This window comes from Podarcis cretensis (assembly GCF_951804945.1).
Source record: "Podarcis cretensis genome assembly, chromosome: 10".
Classification (NCBI taxonomy): domain Eukaryota; kingdom Metazoa; phylum Chordata; class Lepidosauria; order Squamata; family Lacertidae; genus Podarcis; species Podarcis cretensis.
In genome coordinates this window covers 18,093,773-18,114,778 of record NC_137179.1, presented here as the reverse complement: position 1 = coordinate 18,114,778, position 21,006 = coordinate 18,093,773, and the positions used below count along the sequence as shown (strand labels likewise).

The window sequence follows — 21,006 nt, the reverse complement described above, 5'->3', positions numbered from 1 at the left end:
CTCAGGTAAAGCCGCACTTCTGCTCCTGCCCGCCTTTTGAAGAACTTAGCCACGCCCCCTCCCTCTTCGCTCCTCCTTAGGTGCGTTTCCTAAGCTCCGCCCTTGTTCTCCCTTTTCAGGTTTTGGTCCCGGAAACTGGGGGCGGACGAAGCGAGTGTAGCCGGTGGCCTCGCTTCGACAGCGGCTATGGCGAGGATGGGAGCCGTCGCCGCCGCTTCGCTTCCCCTTACACTTCTTCTGGGACTTTTGCCCGCTGCTTCAGGGCTGAGGCTCCTCGAAGACCCGCCAGTTTTCAATTGTTCCCAGCCGGTAAGTCTCTCGGGGCCAAAGTTCATTTTTCCGGCTCTTTCGAAAGCGGCGTCGTAGTTAACTCGAGGCTGCGGATGCGGAAGTTCTCGGTTCGGGTTCTTGCTACTTGTCAGGAACTCACGAGGTTGCTTTTGACAAGCCCGTCTCTCACTCCGAGCCGTCGCCAGTTTGTTAATGTAAAGGTTGCTGTATTGACCTGCTTCGCAGGGTTGTTCCGAGGATTGCCTGCCCGCACCTTCATTCTCTCCCTCCCCGCTTCTCTGTTCTTTGTGTTTATTTAGTTAAGGACCTGCCTTTGTAAAGTTCCAGATACCTGGATGGTGCTGTAGAAACAAATTATTCTGAATAATAATGTGTGTGTCCCTCCATGTGTTGTTGGACTTAGCTCCCAGCAGCCTTAGCCATCTGGATGACTGCAGGTTCCCCACCTCTGTGAGATGAGCAAAGTAAAACGTGGTTTTTTTCGAAAATTGTGGTGGTGTTTGTACATTTTTTTCCTTGCATGGTACTACTGTATCTGTTTAGGAAAGAATATCTAGCCTTAGTTGGTCCACAGATCAATGGCTTAAATAAAGAGCTTCTTTGGAGGAATTACAGGTGTCTAAAATCAAAACACTGAGTGTGCTGTGATGGCAACATTATCTTCCTGAAGTAGTATTTGTATTTTAATTTACCTCTGCAAGTGATCTCTGATTAAAGGATTGTGTACTCTTTTAACAATAGTGGTAATTCAGTCAGAAACTTCCATGCCTCTTTTCATTAAAGCCCTATTCTGTGTGTGTATGTAAAAGCTTAATGCTGCATTAGCATTCATTTGTGTACAGTCATGCAGGCTTCAACAACACTGAACATGGTTTACCTTCTGGTAACTGATGGGCAACCAGCCTTCCTCCCAACTTTGAACCTGGGAAGTTTGGTGAAGATACCTCTTCAGTTGCATAGTGATTCTCACCACCTCCCAAGCTTCACAGATAGGAGAAAGGATAGGGATTGTTTTGCACCCGCATGGCCAAAATGCCTTGAGGGTCTTGCCTATGCAAGGCCAAACTAGTAAGACCCTGCACCACCACGGCTTATCTCTTCCTCTACCACCAACCAGGTTTCCCGGTAATATATTCACTCAGTCAGGTTGTAATGTATTAACAAAGATTCTAGTTAATTGTAAACGCAAACAAGCTTTAAATACTTTGAAACACTGTAATCTGATTCATTTTCTGCTCCCCTCTGTCTATAACTCACTCTGACTCCTATGCCTCCCACCCACAAGAAACCAACCTAACTAACTGCCAAAACCCCTGCGCTGAGCCTTAAACAGTTAGGCTCGGCCCCTGGGCTTTCTTTTTAGTCAGCCTCTTAACCCTTTCTCTCCCCCGCCCCAGTACGACATCTCCATAATGAGTGGGCAAACGCCACACACCCCTTCTAGCTTTTCCTGCCTTTAAGCAGAAGCAGCAGCAGTCTGTTTCCTTGGTAAAGACTTGGAAGGTTTGCCCAGAGAGAAGTGAATAGGCAACTACGGTACTTACTTACTTAATTTAGCTCAGCCAACAAGACTAATAAAAAATTGTAGAACCCTGCTTGTATATATGACACTGTACCAATACAAGGGCTTCCTACTCCTATTGATGTTGACTGAAGTCTTACTCAGTGTTGCTAGTCTTCCCACCATCCTTTTGCCATCTCTTTTCCACATCTCCTGCAGTGAACAACATTAACAGTGGTAGAGCAGGTCTCTAATGCCTTTACTATCCTACATTGTTAATTGCCCTCCTTAGTAGACACATGCTTAACTTAAACACATTCTAAGAGTCTCCAGTATTAGGATCTTTATACAATTTGCTCTGATATAGCTGGCTCTTTTACATACTTCTTCAGAAGTTTTAAAAAAAATCATAGGTCTACCAGCTTCTCTTTATCTGTCACTGGCACAAAAACCGCAGCTCGTGAAATCTTTTATAAGGTCAGAAGTTACCAAACAGGCTCTTTATCAGAAATTTTATTTTTCATAACTCTTGCGGAAACCACAGCTGATGATACAAGTGGCTTAAGCCAAGCCAAGCAAATTTCAGAAGCTTCCCTTGGTTACAGATTGGAGAAGCTGAGGCAATGTTCAAGAAGTATTTGTCAACTGAGAAGTGTAACATTTCAGTAAACACCTGAACATGCTCTACCAAAAACTGTACAGTGGTACTTCGGGTTACAGACACTTCAGGTTACAGACTCCACTAACCCAGAAATAGTATTTCGGGTTAAGAACTTTGCTTCAGGATGAGAACAGAAATCGTGCAGCAGTGGGAGGCCCCATTAGCTAAAGTGGTACCTCAGGTTAAGAACAGTTTCAGGTTAAGAACGGACCTCCAGAACGAATTAAGTTCTTAACCTGAGGTACCACTGTGCTTTATGATAGAAGTGGATAACCTGTTGCCTGTTGCCCTTTGGATGTTGTTTGATTAGAACTCGCATCATACCAGACCACTGGAGTGCTAAGGATGGGGCACTAAGGCTGAGAGAGAGTAGCTTACTAAGGACACCTAGCGTGTTCATGGCTGAGGTGATACTTGAACTAGGGAGTTTCCAGCACGCCATCTTAGCCACTCTGCTATGTTAGATATCTTGCTCATTTCACCCTCCTACTTTTTCATTTTCTGATGAGAAATTCTCCTTCTACGTAGCTTTATATGCTACAGATGATTTGGCTATAGGGAATCCATTCTGGGCGTAGATGACACTTTTTGAAAACAATCCAGTCATACAGTTCTGTGAGTCATCACTTAATATCATTATATCAATTTTATAAAAAAATATTTCTGGTTTATGGAACTTGTTCTGATCGTTCTCACAGATTAGAGATGATGCATACTTTTATTTTCAACCGTACTGCTATGCGGCAGATTAGCCTAACTTCTTAATGGTAGTGAACAAACATCTGGTAATATTTTCTTCAAGTGTGTTCAATCAAGAAGTACTGAAAGGAATATGAGCTACACAATACCATGTCCACAGTTATTACTTCTATCATTTCAGTGTATTGACCCTTTATCCTTGTTGTGATGCATGGTTAAAATAAATAGTCTGGATAAGGTAAAAACATTTGTATCTTAGGTGTTAGAAAGGTTCTTGTTCAGTTATTTTTGAATATAATATCACAGTGAATCCTACCACTAGTGCTGGTGGGTTATCTTTGTCAACAGTATCCTCCTATTTCCCAACCTGACAAACTGTTTAATATTGGCTATGGTTTGTTTGAAACAAGGCAACTTCAAACCATGGGTTATAATTGTGGGATATGAAGTTGACTTTTTTCAACAAAGTGATGTTAAGATTAGCCACATTCTTAGGGCTCAGATGACACACAAAACTGTGGTTGTCAAAAATGGAAGTGAACACCTCCAAACTCCTTGTGGCCACACCAGAGAAAAAGAGGTGGGACATGCAAGCACAGAGGGGGTGCTAAATTAATTCCCTGTGTTTTAAACCATGGCTAATTATGACTTCCAAACACAGCCTTTGACTGTAGTACCCTCTTTAATTATTAGGTTGCTATGTTGTTCCATGTCTTGTATGACCATATTTGGGTGAATAGTCATGTTATGTTCTCAAACAAGAGACCTTTTTTTTAAAAAAAATATTTTTATTGAACAATTTTAACAAACAATTATCCATCAATCAGTATAACCATTTACATTCCCCCCTTTTTTTCTCCCTCCCTCCCCCCCCCCCCCCCGCCCCACTCAGAACTTCCCTTAGTTCCCCTCTCTGGTTTCTTTGCACATATTATTCTCTGCATGTTACAAAATTGTACATATTGCCTTATCTCTCATGTATTCAACTAATAAATTTGTGGTTGTTTATTCAAAACCTGCCAAGGAGTCCAAATCATTTTGTTGTCTTTTTAAATAATTCGTAAAAAAGTTCCCGTTCTTCCTTGAACTCACAATTGTCCTTGTCACACATTTTATATATCAACTTGGCCAATTCCGCATAGTTCATCAGTTTTTCTTGCCACTGTTCTTTCATTGGAATTTCTCAAACAAGAGATCTTGATGTACAGTTCAGAGAGTGCCTAGTTTATTGGTTGTTAAGGAGAACCAGCCTGATTAAAGCAGATGGTAGTATTTTTTTAAGCAACTGATCACTGTTTACACACAAGGGTATATTTAACAGTGGAGTTTAAATTCATTAGCACTAGTCATATAATCCAAGTGCAGAAGTCATGGCTGTTAACCAAAGCAAACTTTTAGATCAGTCATGTTATATATAAACTAGTTGTCTGGTTGGTTGGTTGTTTTAAAAAAAACTGTTAGCACAATAAATACATAAACACATTCCCACCATATCATTGACTGGTTTAACCAAACTGAATTTTAACTATAAATGATATTTCTCTTTTTGCACCTGGCTTCATCAGGCTCTGAGAATAGGAATTGTTCCTCTCAATTAATATGTTTGTGTTCTCTCCTGCAGGGTTTAAATTGCCTTGTGCGAAACAGTAAGTATGTTGCTTATCTTCTTTTTTTTTTAAGTCTTTTTAGATGGTTTGTGCTTCAATCTTTGTTTCCTTACTGAAATTTTACAGGATGAAAATCAGTGAAGTGTGTGTTTATGTAATCCAAGAAACCATTACTTCATTGGGGAGAGTGAGGGAAAAGATCAAATAGGCAGCACGTGGAGCAATCCTGTGCATGTTTACTTGCTCTCTGTTGTTGTATATAGAATCATAGAATCATAGAGTTGGAAGAGACCACAAGGGCCATCGAGTCCAACCCCCTGCCAAGCAGGAAACACCATCAGAGCACTCCTGACATATGGTTGTCAAGCCTCTGCTTAAAGACCTCCAAAGAAGGAGACTCCACCACACTCCTTGGCAGCAAATTCCACTGTCGAACGGCTCTTACTGTTTAGGTGGAATCTTCTTTCTTGTAGTTTGGAACCACTGCTCCGTGTCTGCTTCTGTTATGTTGGCACTCTGGTCAGTGACTGAAATAAATTGATTCATTCATTCAATCATATTTACTTGGAAGCAATCCCCACTCTGAATATGTCGAATTCCAGCTTCAAATCCTCATTTATATATTGCACTTTTTCCTCATGGTGCATTCACTAGTAGTTCTTTTTCCATGTTGAAAATAGTCAGACCTTCACATGCAGCAGAATGAGATGGTTGGCTGGACTGTACAAGTGTAGTTCAGCTTGTAGGTGAAGAGTAATTCTTTGGATTCTTATCACATGTACAAAGTCCCCTATAATATTTTTTTTAACCCACAGTAACTGGCTTTAGCCCAGTCAACTCTTGCTGTGCAAGTTTTCTACTTACAAGAAAGGTTTGTGTTTCCTTACATGGAGGAATATTCAGAAATAGGATTCCTCCACTTGGTAATCTTCTGGGACATGCTGCTCCACATTTTCAGGATACTGCCATCTTATTCCCAACTTATTTTTGCTGTGTGGGTAGATCTAGCCTATGTCAGGTTGAGAAGTGTCGGAACTGTAGGTAAAATGGGGGCAGAGAGACTCCTTGAGATCCCCAGTTCCATATTTCATGGAAACAGGCAGAGATGTAGAGACATGTTATCTTTTTAGAGAACTGGCATTCTAAGTAAACTGAAATATAAAGGTAATTCAAAAACTATCCATATTCAGACTGCTATAAACAAATTTATTGACCTGTACAGCTTGTCTAATCATGTGTGTCTCAAAGCACAACTTGTGCATATTTGCCCCCTGCTGTGGCTTCTCCTAGAAAGTGTGTTTATAGAGAAATACTTAGCCAAGAGGCTTATGTATATGTTCACTGTTGACCCTAATGATGGGTGAGCTCCACTGGATTCACTCCTTTAAGTTTTTCCTAGCTTTCTTTCAAAGGCCAGTGTAACACAGCAAGTGCTATTGTGCTCAGGTCACGTGGGTGGCCCTCCCATAGGCATCTTATTGACCACTGTGAGAACAGAATGCTGGGCTAGATGGGTCTTTGGTCTGACCCAAGAAAGCTCTTCTTCTTTTTTGTTCCTGTAAGAAATTGGGTAGCTTCCTAAAATTTGCTAAATATAATAGTATGGGAGCATGCAAGTAAGGCCAAAGTGTTGGTATCATCCAAAAATAATCAATGGCCACATCAAAAATGGTCCTTAAGTTTATTTTTGTTTAACTGGCAGGTACCTGCATGGATCAGAGCTGGCTCAGGGCTTCACAGTGGACTCCGTCAGCCCCAAGTTCCCTTGATGTTCATATTGATACTTTCTTGGATAATGAGGAAAAACTGCTCCCTGTGCTGAAGATAGAATGGAAGGTGGCTACTGATGGTAAGCAAAGGGCAATTTAATATAGACTTGAGTGGGCTGGCATTTAATGATAAATAGGATTCTGTAGCATGTAGCACTATCCATTTGGCCCAGCAGTAGTACCCAGAGCTGCCATTTAAAAGTTTTTGTGAATGGCTTGACCATTGCATGATGCCATGATGAAGAACTTAGGTGACTGTGCAGAGTGCAGGCTCTTACAAGCACGACAGAGGAAGCAAACCTTGACACATGCTGGCTATCTGAATTAACAGGAGTCACACTTGACCTCAGTGTCTAGGTGGGAAGAGCTACAGAAAAATGCAAATACTTGACTATACAGCTTAATTTGTCAACTGCCAATAATTGTAACATCCCCCCTCTCTACACACACACACACACACACACAGACACACACACACAGTATCAGAAAAAAGTAAAGTATCAGCTGTTGGGAGAGGTAAAGTCTAAGTCTCATTTTTACTATAACCATTTTACTCTCTGTAGTTATTCCATTTTGATGATTCAAGTGGCACTTTTATTTGTGTTTTGGAATAATACATTTATTCCCAAAATCTCCAGATATCACACCAGCATAGTAACACATGGTTACATGCATGTTAAAGCGTAATATATGTTTTGGGACACAGGTAGACTTGAGAACAATCTAGTAATACAGAAATTCCTCCCTTGGACACCTTTTCAGAAACAAAAAAATATAAGAAATTCAGAGCAGATTGACTGTTAAAGTGGTGGTATTTCATTTCAGGCAGGGAAGGCAGTAGTACAGTTGTAGTATTCATGAACCCTGTCGATCACTTTAAACACTGGAATTTGCAGGATAAATTCAGTCCTGAGTGCTGAAAGTATAAAAAGATAGATTGGAAAGCTAATGAAGTTGCCTTACACAGAATCAAACCATTGATCCATATTGTTCAATATTGTCTACTCTTCCTGTTGACAGCTCAATCTCTGGTGGAGGTATTCCTCACCTGAGATCCCTAACTGGAGAAAACAGATTAAACCAGAGACCTTCTGCATGCTAATCATGTTCTCTATCACTGAGCTGTGACTCGTCTGTTTCCCCTCCAATAAATAAACTATTCCTTAGTGCATCTTCTACAGGCTGATGTAGTCATTTTAAGAAAAGCCTGGGCCTGCCCCTTCATTTCTTTTTTTAAGCCAGGATTGACGTTTTCCACCGCCGCAGTCAGATGCTCAGGCTGCAGTATGAACGTTTATTTTCCTCTAGAGGTCACAAACAGAAATAAGTTGTTTCCTTACAAATCGTCCTCTCTTTCTTCCCTCCCACTTCGGCCATACACCAACCAGGAAGTGTTCAGAACCTCAGAGGGGCAGAATTGGCTGTGCTTCAGGTGAGCACTAACCAGCAGGTCTGTGCTCAGTTTGATCTTCAGAACAACTTGTTGTTCCAAGTCCGTCCAAATGGTGGAGGTCGGGTAAGTGATCATGGAGGTATTACAAATGTTCTGCTTCTTTTCCTCTTCTCAGAATCTCTCGGCTTGTTGCCTACAGAAGATATAACATTCCCAAAGCAACAGGGCAGCTTTGTGCTTAAGAACAGCCTTGTAGTGTAAGAATATGCCCGGCTGCCTGCAGCAAATAAAAATGACTCCTACACAGCCCCTGCTGCGTGTGCATTACCTGGACAGAAGCCACGGGGATCCACTCTGTTTCTCACCTGGGGAAGTGCAGTGGAGCAGTATGATTTTTCTCTGTCCCTGACCTAAAGTGTGTGAGAGAGAGACAGGGAGAGGGAGAGCTCAAACTGGGAGCACTGATAGCATAAAACAGGAGAGAGAAGGAGTATCATGACTGGTTACTGCCAAAGTAAGAAGAGTTGCTGCTCCCAACTCCTTTGCTTTTTCTGTTGGTAACAGAAGTCATCTTAAACTGCTCAAAGGGAGAAAGCAGCAATATTTAAATTTTGTAAAACCCAGAAGGCAGTGGAGAGTAAGATGTATAACATTTGCTGCTGACATTTCTGCTGCTTCGGCAGGTCTGTGGCACTGCCTGCCTGTAAACACTGTAAACATTGTTGTTTTATCTGAGTGAGTGGGACCAGAGGTTGGAAAAACTGCAAGGGAAAAGAGAAAGGAGCACCACAGGTTTTGTCTGCCCCAGTGGATGTATGCACTATCAGCTCTCTTGGACATAACCCACTGCTTTTGTCACCCTATAGCCCCTGTCTCTCTGGCCTTCCCCCTGCCAGCTTACTCACTACCTTATAGCAGGAGCGTGGGGGGGGGGGACACTAGCAGAGCATGAAGAGGAGGACAACCATTCTAAAATGATGTCTTTCCAAGGCTGCTATTAAAAATGTTCATTTAGTGCCAGCAGCCCTGCCTGCAAGACTTCAAAAGTACATCCCTCCTTCATCAGAACAGCAGGAGAGAGGGGTCTTTATCAGAAAGCAGAGTAGGCAGAAGAGTGCCCCAAATGATACTCTGTTGACCTAACAAGGCTATACTATTCTAGAAGGCATTTGGAGGAGAGGAAGGCGTGAGTTCTTCCATCCACAATGGTTTCATGGGTTTGAGACTAGTTGATTGAACTTGAACCTTGATGTTCAGATCTCCCCTCTCTCCCTCCATCCCTCCTGTATCATGCCTGTGGATTTTGTATTATTTCATTTTTTGCAGTTCCGTGCAATCTTGGTTTTGTATTATTTATTTCATTTTTCTACTATAACTCCGGTGTTGCAGTTCCATGCAATCTTGGTTTTTAACTTCAGCACACTGGTATTGGTTGACAGATCTTTCCTCTTTTTGTTGTTTCAGTGGAGCTTCTCTTTCAATCGTTTCGAGGTAGAACCAGGTCAAACATACCAAGTAACTGTTCATCATTTGCCCAAATTAAGTACTCCAGGAGACTATAATCGGAAATCTGTGCCATTCACAGTACCAGGTAAAGGGCCCTCTTTATAATGGTAACGATGGGATTTAGTATTGGGCTTATCAGGTTGTAAAATCATGTTGCTAGATTAGGGATAGATGGAAGAGCTATTTTTCATTCACTGTCTTTTGCATATAATCAGTTGTAGGTCCACTCAATTTTTTGCAGTTGTTGTTTTTTAAATGCATGAAAATTTTGAATTTAAATTGCAGGAATTTTACACACATTCTTCCTACAAAACATGCAGTTTTTGCTTTTTGGTGCATTTTATAGGAAAACACACATTTTGTACATATTCTTTGCCATAAAGTATGCATTCTTTACTTTCTTGAACCACAAGGTTCATTTTTGCATCGCAAATTTAGGAATAGTGCATTCCAATTCATATATAAGTCTGGGACCAGAGAATTAAATCAGGTTTACTTTAAAATGCAGATCAAATGAATTTCTCCATCATGAGGCAGGACTGTTTTCAGATGCAGATATGACTTTGTGATGCTGCTGATACGGATATTATAGTGCTATATCCAGTCTGTACATAAAGAAAAATAAGAAATGGAAAGAAGACTAAAGCAAGAATAGCCAATGTGGTGCGCTGGGACGTTTTGGAGTACAACTCCCACCCCAAGCCAGCATGGCCAATGGTCAGGGAGATGGGAACTGTAGTCTACAGTATCTGGAGGGCACCAGCTCTGGAAGGGCTGGAGGAAAGACCTTCTAAGATGGGATGGGCATTTTAAAGAACTTATTGTATACAGGAAGCAGTGTGACCATTCAAATGTCAGATGGGAGAGAATTTCAAAGAAAAGGAACTGAAAAGGCAAAAACAGGAAATAGGTGAAGAAATTCTGGGCTTGCAAAGTAACATAGACCCAGCAGAAAGAAACTGATGCAAGTGGTGTGAACAAAACAAAAAAAAAGAGATGGAAGATAAACAGGAACTATAATGGGCAAATATTGGCAAATCAGTTTTGAAGAACTTAAAAGGAACACACGCATCATCATAATGTGATGCTGTTCCTGCTGTTGATTTGCAATTTGGAAAATTGAGGACACATATAAAGGTAGACCACAGAAAAACAACTAAATCATATAAATAAGCTGCGTGTTGCATTGTAAGCCTGGAGGGGTGTGTTTACATGAATTGTAGTATCTAAAGAACATGATCTTTATATTCATTACCAGTGTAGTATTTTCTAAACAATATAGTGTTTAACCTCAGTAGCCCAGTGATCAAAACATAATTAACATTCTTTAGGCTGCCTACAAACTCAAGTGGTCAGCACTACTTGTTGCCGTTTTTCAACTAGACTCTGACCTTGGTTTCATAATGTAGGCTGGACTTTTATTTCCCCCAAAATATTCTCTCTCTCTCTTTCAGCAGTATTGAAATTACTTTGTGTCAATGCTGAGCACTTGTATTTCTTTTGTCAATTTCACTGTTTCTGAGACTTAGCCTGAATTCAAGCAAACAAGTTTCAGTGTATAAGCTGGCAACGTTCTGGATAAAGTTTTATTGGCTTATTGTATTTTATGATTGTTGTCATACACTGCCCTAGGAGCCATTTGGATGAAGGGTACCTTAGATAAAGCAAATTATCCTAACTTAAATTTCATGTCTGCTCACCCTGGAGCCCATCAAATGTAACTTAGTGCCCCCTCTCTTAACGTACCCAGCAAGTGTTCTTCCACTTGTATATATTTGTGGTACTTAGCTAGAAATTCTTTCCTATTGTACTCTGTCTTTCTGAACATAAATGCAATCCTTCTGTCTTTTTGTTGCAGATTGCACAGACCCTATCATGAAAACAACAGCCCCATGTCTGCAATTAGGTAATGTTTGTTTAAGTATGGGTAGAAGTGTAGGAAATCTGTTTAAAGTACTCACAATTCATGATGATATTGATATATGCAGGCAGTGGATGGGAACCCAGCCTGGTTGGACAAAGCCTAGATGATGAGACACTCTTGGTGAGCTTCAACCCAGCAATGGAGTCAACCAATTACTTCATCCATGTGACCAGCTTTGAAGCAGATGGAGCAGAATGTAAAAAGGCCACACAGAAAATCTCAGAGGTAATAAAGCTGTTCTCCATCTTCCTCCCCACTTGAGATACTTATTTTAGAAAGTGCTTGTATTTAATCCCACCTCAACAATTACTAAGTTACTACTTATTTATTCTACTTATGTCTGCCCTTCAGTGCCTCTAGATTAGAGGCAGCTAACTGTTTTCAGCCCAAGGACTTGATTGCCTCATTGTGTCAATTTCTAGAGCTGCATGGCAATAATGAATGTGGTCAAAAAGTGGGTATTGCCACAGCACATTCTCACACACGCATGCACATACCACCCTGCACCAGAGCATGCACACATCCTAGCCAGAGCAGCTACCTGGCCATCTAGGAACACACTGGACCCAGCAACTATCCTGAAGTTTGTGATAAGTTCTTCCTTAACTCTGATTTCTTACTCTGAACCCACCTGTGCTCAGGAGGCATCACTGGGATATTTGAGGCACAATGTATTTGAGATGACAAATGCTTCTCATTTTTTCCCTGTGCTGCTACTCAGTCTTTATCCTGAGTTCATTCAAGCTCTTTGTGATTTTTACCTTGGAATTGCACTTTGTCTCTTGGTTTCTGCAGAAGGAGTTGCTGCAGCCAATGAACGTCACAGTCAAACTAGAGAGAAACTTGAAGATTTGTTGTGAATACACGGTGCAGGTATGGTGAGCTGCTTTTCTTATTTGAATAAAGAAGGGAGTGGCCATGCCAATTCTACATCACCTTGTCTGTGCTTCAAACCAAACACAATTACTTCTCCAGAGATCCTCTTATCTCTGGTTATTACAAGTTATACAATGCAACCGTAATGAATTATTTTAACAGTGCTGATACCTCACCATTTCATCTTCACAAGAGTATCTTAAATTGTGCCTGGAAATGAACTGGCAACCAATGCAACTGTTTTAAAACAAGTTACATGAGTTCTAAATGGAACCCTGGCCAGTAATCTGGCTGCTGCATTTTGGACCGGTCAAAGTTTCTCAGTCGTCTTCAAGGACAGCCCCACATGAGGCACACTGCAATAATATTTCCTGCCTTCTTGCTGTGAATTTTGCACCCCATCCTACTAAAATATCTGCTTAACATGAACGCATACCACTTTATGTCCAAAACTGTATCCATTTGTAGGTTTTATTTTCAGACACTTCTTCACTCTACCTACATTTAGTATGACACAGTCTGAAGATGACAAAACAAAATGCCTAATCAAGGGGCCACAAGTAAATATGGTACTGTTGACTTGCTCTCCTTTCTAAAAGGTGTGTCGATTACAAAAGCGAGCATTTAATTCCACACAATATGCAATTTGCTCCAGAAACACCAAGTGTTAGAGTATCAAAGACACTGCTAAACTTGTTCTCTCCTGTCCTTTTCTTTCCAGATTCAACCATTCTTTGCACGTTGTGCCACAGATTGTATAAGGCATTCCATTTCCATCCCATGTCTCCCTACTACCTTGCCTTACAGGACAACAAAAGAAGTTGGTACGGTCTTCATTTTGAATTTGTGTAGCTAATTAACTGTTGCAAGAATTTGTTACAAAACAAGCCAGAGTTTAAGACCTGTAGAGTCCCCACTAATATGTACGCAAATGTTGCAATTAACATAAAGCAGCAAAAAATAAATAAGGAAGACAAAGGTGGGTACAAAGGAATTAAGATACCAAAGGTTGGCAGCTGTCCCCTCCCTCTTAAAGATGGTACTTTAGTCTAAGAACCATGTAAGCATCATCTGCAGGATAACAATGGAAATAAGGCAGAAATCATCGTTCCTCACAAGAGTAGCAGATGTGGCTCTGCTGCTGCCTTTGTATGATGAAGTTATAGATTAGGGGCTGAATGACTTACTCAGTATCCATCATTGTCATCATCATTATCTTCTAACTTGTAATGCCACTTTTCCACAAAATTGTGCCCAATGTGGCTCACTACATATCAAGTGAACAATCAATATAACAATTTTTAAAACATTAGAAACAACTTGAAATAATATCAATAAAAACACCCCAAAAGATAAATCTAATCAAATTTGGTTTATTTGCATTGTTTTGCACCATCTAATTTAACAGCCTAAAACTAAGCAGGAGAGAGAATAATGCCTAACCCAGAAATGAAAAGTAGTGTTCAAAACAGTAGTTTGAATCCAAAACTCAAACAGGAACCAACTGCAAAGAATCTCTGGTCGGGTGAAGGGAGCAAACCTTATGAGAAAGTCATAAAGCAGCTGGACCTGTTCTACCCTTCTTGAAAAGAGCTGGAGAGGGAAGATGATTTCACTTAGAACCATAGAATTGTAGAGTTGGAAGGGACCCTGAGGATCATCTAGTCCAAATCCCTACAATGCAGGAATGTGCAACTGTCCTGTGGGGGGATCGAAACTGCAACCTTGGCGTTATCAGCACCACGCTCTAACCAATTGAGCTATCGAGAAGATCAATTCTCTTTCTGTTGAAAGCATATGTGGCTTCAGATATATTGGGCTGTTTCTGCCAATAATTATTGGCTCAGTAAAGATGTAAGCAAGAAATACCCTGTTATTTTTTGGACCTGAGCAAATGCAAAGTAATTCTGCTGCTGATTGCTAATAGCTGGTGGGGGAAGGTTGCATCCACCTCACTCCCAAGTGGTCTGGTAGTTTTGCATGGTCTAATTACTGCAGCAGTGGAAATGTTCCTTACATTATGCTCTTCCTATGTTGCAGATAATCTTTCTGTGGTGTTGCCCTGGGGCCTCACTCTCATCTGCATTTTAATAGTTGGATCAGCTATCGCTTCAGTAATTTGGCTTGCTCGAAGGCAAAAAGGTATGAAAAATGTCAGAAATGTAATGGGAAGGTTTGCCAGCTTGTTTCCCACATTGTTGCTCCACTCGTACCTTTCCGGATACTTGGCCTTTAGCATGCAACACAGAGAGATAAAGTGGCCCAATTAGAATGTCTTATCCAGCCCATGGCTTCTTACATACCTATGGTTACATGTTGAGCCTGTGCAGAAGTCAGTATTTCAGCATTTAGTTGTATGGATATCCCAAGTTCCATAGGAACCAAATACCTATGGTTTGTTGGTCTAGCCTGATAAATAATTTTTGTATTACACTTTAGAGAAGAAACATAGCTCAGTAGTAGAAAGCATGCAAAAGTAGTCCAGCAAAAACTCCATACAAACTTTAACTGCAAAGGGTTTGGGGGTATTTTTTTGGTGGGGAGAGGTCGGGACAACAATCAGGCTAGCATAAGAAACAACATACTAAAAGTTGAAATATCCACCTGCTGTTTTGTATTTCCCTAGCTGTTAGAGTGGCTTTACTACAGGGTGGACAGGCACCACAAGCAATCCTCAAGAATCCCATGTGGCTGCTGAAACTTCTTCCCAGGCTCTGAGGCAGGGAAAGACTATGTTCCAAACAAGCAGGAAATAACTCATTAACAGTGCAAGACACTCCAAAAATAACTGCAGTCTATAAAAATGAATAAGGGTGTCAGAGCACCTTTATTCATTTTTATAGACATCAGTTATTTTTAGGCATAGATGTTGGGTCCTAGAACTGTTGTCTCAGCTTAGTCTTCAAAAGATACTGTCATTCCTAGACCAAATGTATATTCTATCAGATCTTCTTAGATGTGTCTATTGTTTTCTTTCCCTATTAGTAACACATTCAGGAACAAGCAGCAGTGATGGTACCCACCATGGTAAGAGAACATTTTGTTTCTATTGAGTCAGTGCAATTTGCAATGTGGGAACCTGGGATGAGAGAATTTGGACTTGTATTGTTGTATGTACTATTAGGATAGCACATGTGCAAGATACAAATAGAAATTTGTGGCAATAAAATATTTGGGGAAATCTGTGATGATGAACTTGAAAAAGGGAAGATGAAAGGGCTGAAGGCATGAAGTAGCAAGGAGTGCGCTAATCTTATTCCTAGTGACTTAAAGACTCTGCATTGTCCTTCTAGTTTTCTGTCACCTCTCTTGCATAATAAGTCATTTTCTTTAGTGTGTGGCGTACATAAAATTTTAACAGCTAATGCTAGTCCATATTCTAAAACAAATCTGAATGTGCATACATAAGGTCCAACAACTCTTTAAGACTAGCATCACCTCTACTTTTGTGATCACCATCACCAATACAAATCTTAATTAGTGGCTTTATGTACAGAAATGAATTGAGATGGTGGCAGGGGAAGTTAACTCTTTTACTATTTTTATGTATTATGATTATATTTTGGTGGTTAAATGGTGATTAAGGCATGGCTTACATGTACTAAAAGGTCTTGAACACACATGCCTGTATTCTGTACAGCTTAGAAAGCATATTCGGTTCCAAATTTTTGCATTCTGGCTTTCCACATGTGCAGTGCAGCAACTCATGGTGGTTTTCTTTTTTAACAAAAAATCTCAATTTTCCAGAACTGCTGCGCCTGTCACAGTCTCCTCCACCCCTGAAGATTCGTAAGGTTTGGATTGTGTATTCTGCTGATCACAAGCTCTATGTAGACATTGTGATGAAGTTTGCTCAGTTCATGATCACAGTCTGTGGTACTGAGGTGGTCCTAGACTTGCTGGATGAACGTCAAATATCAGAGATGGGGGCTGTGCGCTGGCTGACACGGCAAAAACAGGAAATGGAAGCACTCTCTTCAAAGATCATCATCTTGTGTTCCCGGGGTACTCGAGCCAAGTGGCAGGCCATGCTTGGACGTGAGGAGTTAACTGTATCTCTCAAGCAAGATAACCTGCTACCAATAGGGGATATGTTCACTCCAGCATTGAATCTGATCCTACCAGACTTTAAACAGCCAGCTTGTTTTGGCATGTACCTAGTCTGTTACTTTGAGGGCATAAGCAGTGAAAGAGATATTCCAGATCCATTCAACGTCACCTCCAAGTACCAACTGATGGACAAGTTTGAGGAAGTTTACTTCCTGATTCAGGATCTGGAGAAATTTGAACCAGGGAGAATACATCAGATTCCAGAGATCTCACCTGAGAACTACGCTGAAAGCTTCAGTGGGAGACAACTGAAGGAGGCAGTGCAGAAGTTCCAGAAATGGCAGACTGAGCACCCTGATTGGTTTAAGAGAGAGAATGCCTGCCCTGAGTATGAAGATGACCTTCAGTCTCTGAATGGGGATCTCTCTCAGGAATTAATACCGACTGAAGGAGGAATTCTGAAACGGCAACTGCTTCCACAGGAACCTGACCCCAATAGCTGTTGCTTGGTCAACCTCTTAGTCAATGAAGATGAGTCAGGAGCTTGTAGGCTGTTACCCCAGCTACTACCACAAGAGGATCTAGCATTCCAGACCCTGGTTGTTCCTGCTGATGACTGCTCCCAGGTTCAGGTAGTAATGCCAGTTGCCCTTACAGAAGAGACAGAGATACTTAGCCATCAGCTGCTGACCAATGAAGATTGGCTAGAAAGAATGCCCATGATGAAAACTAGCACCCCCAGGAGAAACAATGTCATCCTTCAAGAAGATCTGTCCTCAAACCCCAACCCCTTGCCAGCTGATGTGAAGCAGCAGCTGGAGAGCTTAATGTACTCTCTCTACCAACAAAGCATTTTGCCCTCTGAAACACCTCTCTGCCAAGAAGATGTTAATGAGCAACAACAGCTGGTTTTTGATGAGTCTTGCAAAGATCAAAGACAGTCGGTGCAGTCAGACCAGGGTTACATTTCCAGATGTTCCCCTTTGCCTTCCGACAGCCCCCTGGAGGAAGAAGAGGAGCAAGGGCAGGAAGGACATGGGTCTGCTCAACACCTCTCCCCAGATGTCTTGGACAGTCTAAAAAGTCTTCAGCAGCAGCTGCTTTTTCAGAATATTCAGCAGCACTTCAGCTAGGATCACATGGTAGGATGGCTAACTATGCCCCATACTTCCACCCAGAACCTGTTCTGTTTTGCCAAAAAAGAAGTGACTGTTGGTTAGAATGCAGACATTTCAGACATCCTCCCTCAGGCAATCTTGTGCACACATTTTTGTGAAGTCTAATGCGTAGAAGAGCTGACAGCAGAAATTTGGTAGCTTGGCTTACCTGTCTGCCCAGCCATCCTGCTGCATATACTCGAGCATTCTTGTGCTCCAGTAATCTGCCTGTAAATGAAGGTAGATACCAAACCTATAAATAATGCATTTTTTTTTCAAATTAATGCTACAAGCAGATAGCATACAAGTGGCCTCAGAGGATCAGATGAAATGGACCAGATAGCTCAGTAAGCTCCAGGTAACAAGCCAATATAAAATGATTGTGATGGAAACATCACAAGACCTCTATTTTATGAGATAAAAGATGTGTCCAGTCCAGCATCCTGTTTCCATAGTGAATGACCAGATGCTACAAGGAAGCCCACAAGCAACAGCCCCAACCTGCTGCTGTTGCCCCAGAATAATAATAATAATAATAATAATAATAATAATAATAATAATAATAATTTATTTAGACCCTGCCCATCTGGCTGGGCTACCCCAGCCACTCTGAGTGGCTTCCAACCAAATATTAAAATACAGTAATGCCTCAAACATTAAAAGCTTCCATAAACAGGGCTGCCTTCAGATGTCGTCTAAAAGTCTGGTAGTTGTTGTTCTCTTTGACATCTGGTGGGAGGGTGTTCCACAGGGTGGGTGCCACCACCGAGAAGGCCCTCTGCCTGGTTCCCTGTAACTTGGCTTCTCACAGTGAGGGAACTGCCAGAAGGTCCTCAGCGCCAGACCTCAGTGTCCGGGTAGAACGATGGGGGTGGAGACGCTCCTTCAGATATACTGGACAGAGGCCATTTAGAAGTCAGCACCAACACGTAGAATTAGTAGAAATAGTAGTCAGTAGCATATTGCTCTGAACCTAGAAGTTCTACGCGGCTATGATGGCTAATAGCCATTGATGGGTTTACACTCCATAGCTATTGCTACATCTTTTAGCAGTGAATTCTATAATTTCATTGTATGAAGTACTTTCCGTTGCCTGTCTTGAATCTGCTTCTGATTGATTGATCTGCAAATGTAGTATTGAGAGGAAGAACTTATTTCTAATCGTTGCATAATTTTATGAACCTCTCCTTAGGTCTCTCCTTAGTCTTTTTTTTAATTGTTGGCATCTGCCTGATTCAAGAGACAGTGGAAGAGTATGTCATCAGGGGTAAAGTCAAACTGTTGGGAGAGTTACAATGCATGCTGTGCCTGTAGAGGCCAGTACAGGAGATACATGTTTTATTATAGCTGGGGCAGATAAAGGGATCCAGTTTCGCTATTACAGATGCACCATGGTATTTCTTCTCTCTGCACTCCTCCCAGTGGTCATTTCTCCTCTGGTCACTGCTGTGAATACACAACTTTGTCTCCAGGCACTGTGGTCGCCTGCTAAAAACAACAACCCAATAATCCTTTAACTGTGCTGTAACCCCTTGGTTATTTGTATTACATTTTCCTATAGTTTTCCAGCTCTAGGATATGTACACAATATTCATAGCGCGTCACACTTACATAAAAAGCATTTCAATACTGCCCGCTTTTTCAGTTCCTTTTCTAATAATTCCTTGCATGAAATACCTCTGTTTCACTGCCACAGCACACTGAAGTGACACCTACATTGATCAAAACAGCACAGACCTAATATCTTTCCTGAATAGTCACCGCCAGTTCTGGTCCTATTAATACATATGTTAGGATTTTTTTGCCCCAATATATATCCCTTACATTGAATCTCAATTGCCATTTTGTTACCCCTTCACCCTGTTTGGAATTATACTTTCAGAGCTCTTTGCAATCCAGTTAGGTTTACAACCTCCTGCATAATGTGGCGCCGCCTTGCTGCTGACCCTCTTCTCCAGAAAACTAATGAACTCCAAATCATTTTACAAATGATGATTAAGACAAAATGTTTCACATCAAGACAAATGTTTTAGGCCATCTTCCTCAGCAAGCACTGTACTCTTATTCTATATTAATCTTACGGTCAATAAGGTAAAATTCTGTTGTATTGATTTGAAGCCCTGCATTAAGTAATTGCTCTGCCCAGTTTTAAATGCTGCAGTAATTAATTTCTTTTCATGTCACAAATAGTCCCAGCAGAGTTGCCTGAGTTTAGGGATTTTCTTGCAAATGTGTTGGCAGCTTCCTTAAGCAGTCTATGAATTATGGATAATCAAAAGTACTGAAGCAACCTTCAGAATGCACTTAATTTTGGTAATGGATACTTCTTCATGCTATACCAGAAGAATCTAGGCAAACCTAATTTAGAAGGGGGTATTTTAGGAAGATGCAGAAGCAGAGGATTATGTGGTTATACTCAACGTAGCTAGTGTGTGAAGCCTTCCGATTCCATCCACAATATGACTTTTAACTCACCACAGGGATGCTGTTTGCAGAAGCATCACCATGTCAAAAGTAATGAGTGTGCAGCCTCTGAATCACAGGCAAGGGGCTCTTTAATATGCACCCGCACTTTAGCCGCTCTTTCGATTTCCCATTATGCGCCACATCTGCTGTCTCCCTACACAATCCAAGACAGGCAAATGGAAACAAGCGGTTGTAGTGTGTAAGGGGAGAATACATGCTTGGCAGGAGAACTTTTTGCCAATGCGCGTGGGCAGAACCAATGTTGTTCTTTCAGCTGTTACTCAGTTCAAAATATGGCTCTGTATAAAATTTGTCATAGACCTGGGACAAAGAAAAAATTACAACATATATAGGTGTTGCAACTGTGCAAAATAAGTCATTACAGGCTGTTAAAGCATCCATCTATATTGGTAACCAATTTAGCCAAAGCACAAGAGCACCTGTGGTGAGGTAGAGGAAAGGGATCCCCAAGCATCAGTTCTCCATGGCCCATCAGGCCGACTGCCTTGAAAATTGTGCCAGTGTATTAAAATGAACAAGTGCAGGCTTGATGCCTGTTCCACTGCATAACTTCTTAGCCCGTTTTAGAGACCACTCAGCAGTTTCCTTCAATGCACATGGTCCATTTCACAATAGCAAATTACAGCTGTACAGTATTTTTTAAAAATTTGCTTTTTTGCTATGCCTTTTTCATTGGTAATAACTTGATTAAAATATATTGTATTTTGCATATCTCTGGCTCTTTGCTAAATATTTGTTACTAAAGAAAATGATATGTTAGATATCCAGAGCATCAATTAAGTGGCATTTGTTCTGTTTTTCACTTTACATAAGGACTGGTGGAGGCTGGATGTTAGGGGAGCAGGGACATAAGAGACTGGCTAGCTTTTCCTGCAGAATAAGGCTTTTATGGAGGAGTGTAATTGCTTCCTCTTGCAGTATAGTGAGCTCCCAACCTGTGCACATTTAACTTTTGTGTGCTCAGCTTTATTCACTTGGCAAAAAAATAAAAAGTAAATGGAAATGGGGTGAGCATCCAGGAAATAAGACTTTGGCAATCCCACCCACCATTGAACCCAATGGTTTTGAATATACACGATTTTGGT

General features: G+C 41.1%; 1 protein-coding gene across 1 annotated transcript; it reads left to right on the top strand.

Moving 5' to 3' along the window:
- The first annotated feature begins 88 nt into the window (after positions 1-88).
- IL17RA (interleukin 17 receptor A) lies at positions 89-20,632 on the top strand. The gene is made up of 12 exons (XM_079992398.1): positions 89-309; positions 4,774-4,798; positions 6,462-6,608; positions 7,917-8,044; positions 9,386-9,512; positions 11,286-11,333; positions 11,416-11,576; positions 12,147-12,224; positions 12,949-13,051; positions 14,268-14,369; positions 15,213-15,254; positions 15,975-20,632. The coding sequence occupies exons 1-12, from the start codon at positions 187-189 to the stop codon at positions 17,408-17,410; spliced, it is 2,520 nt and encodes an 839-aa protein (XP_079848524.1). The 5' UTR covers positions 89-186; the 3' UTR covers positions 17,411-20,632.
- Positions 20,633-21,006: the final 374 nt, after the last annotated feature.

Bases quoted from the DNA above. Each gene is read 5' to 3' on its own strand.
- IL17RA (XM_079992398.1), top strand. From the start codon at position 187: ATGGCGAGGATGGGAGCCGTCGCCGCCGCTTCGCTTCCCCTTACACTT. The intron at 4,799-6,461 runs GTAAGTATGTTG...TTTAACTGGCAG, and splicing joins AAATTGCCTTGTGCGAAACA to GTACCTGCATGGATCAGAGC. The intron at 15,255-15,974 runs GTAAGAGAACAT...TCAATTTTCCAG, and splicing joins CAGTGATGGTACCCACCATG to AACTGCTGCGCCTGTCACAG.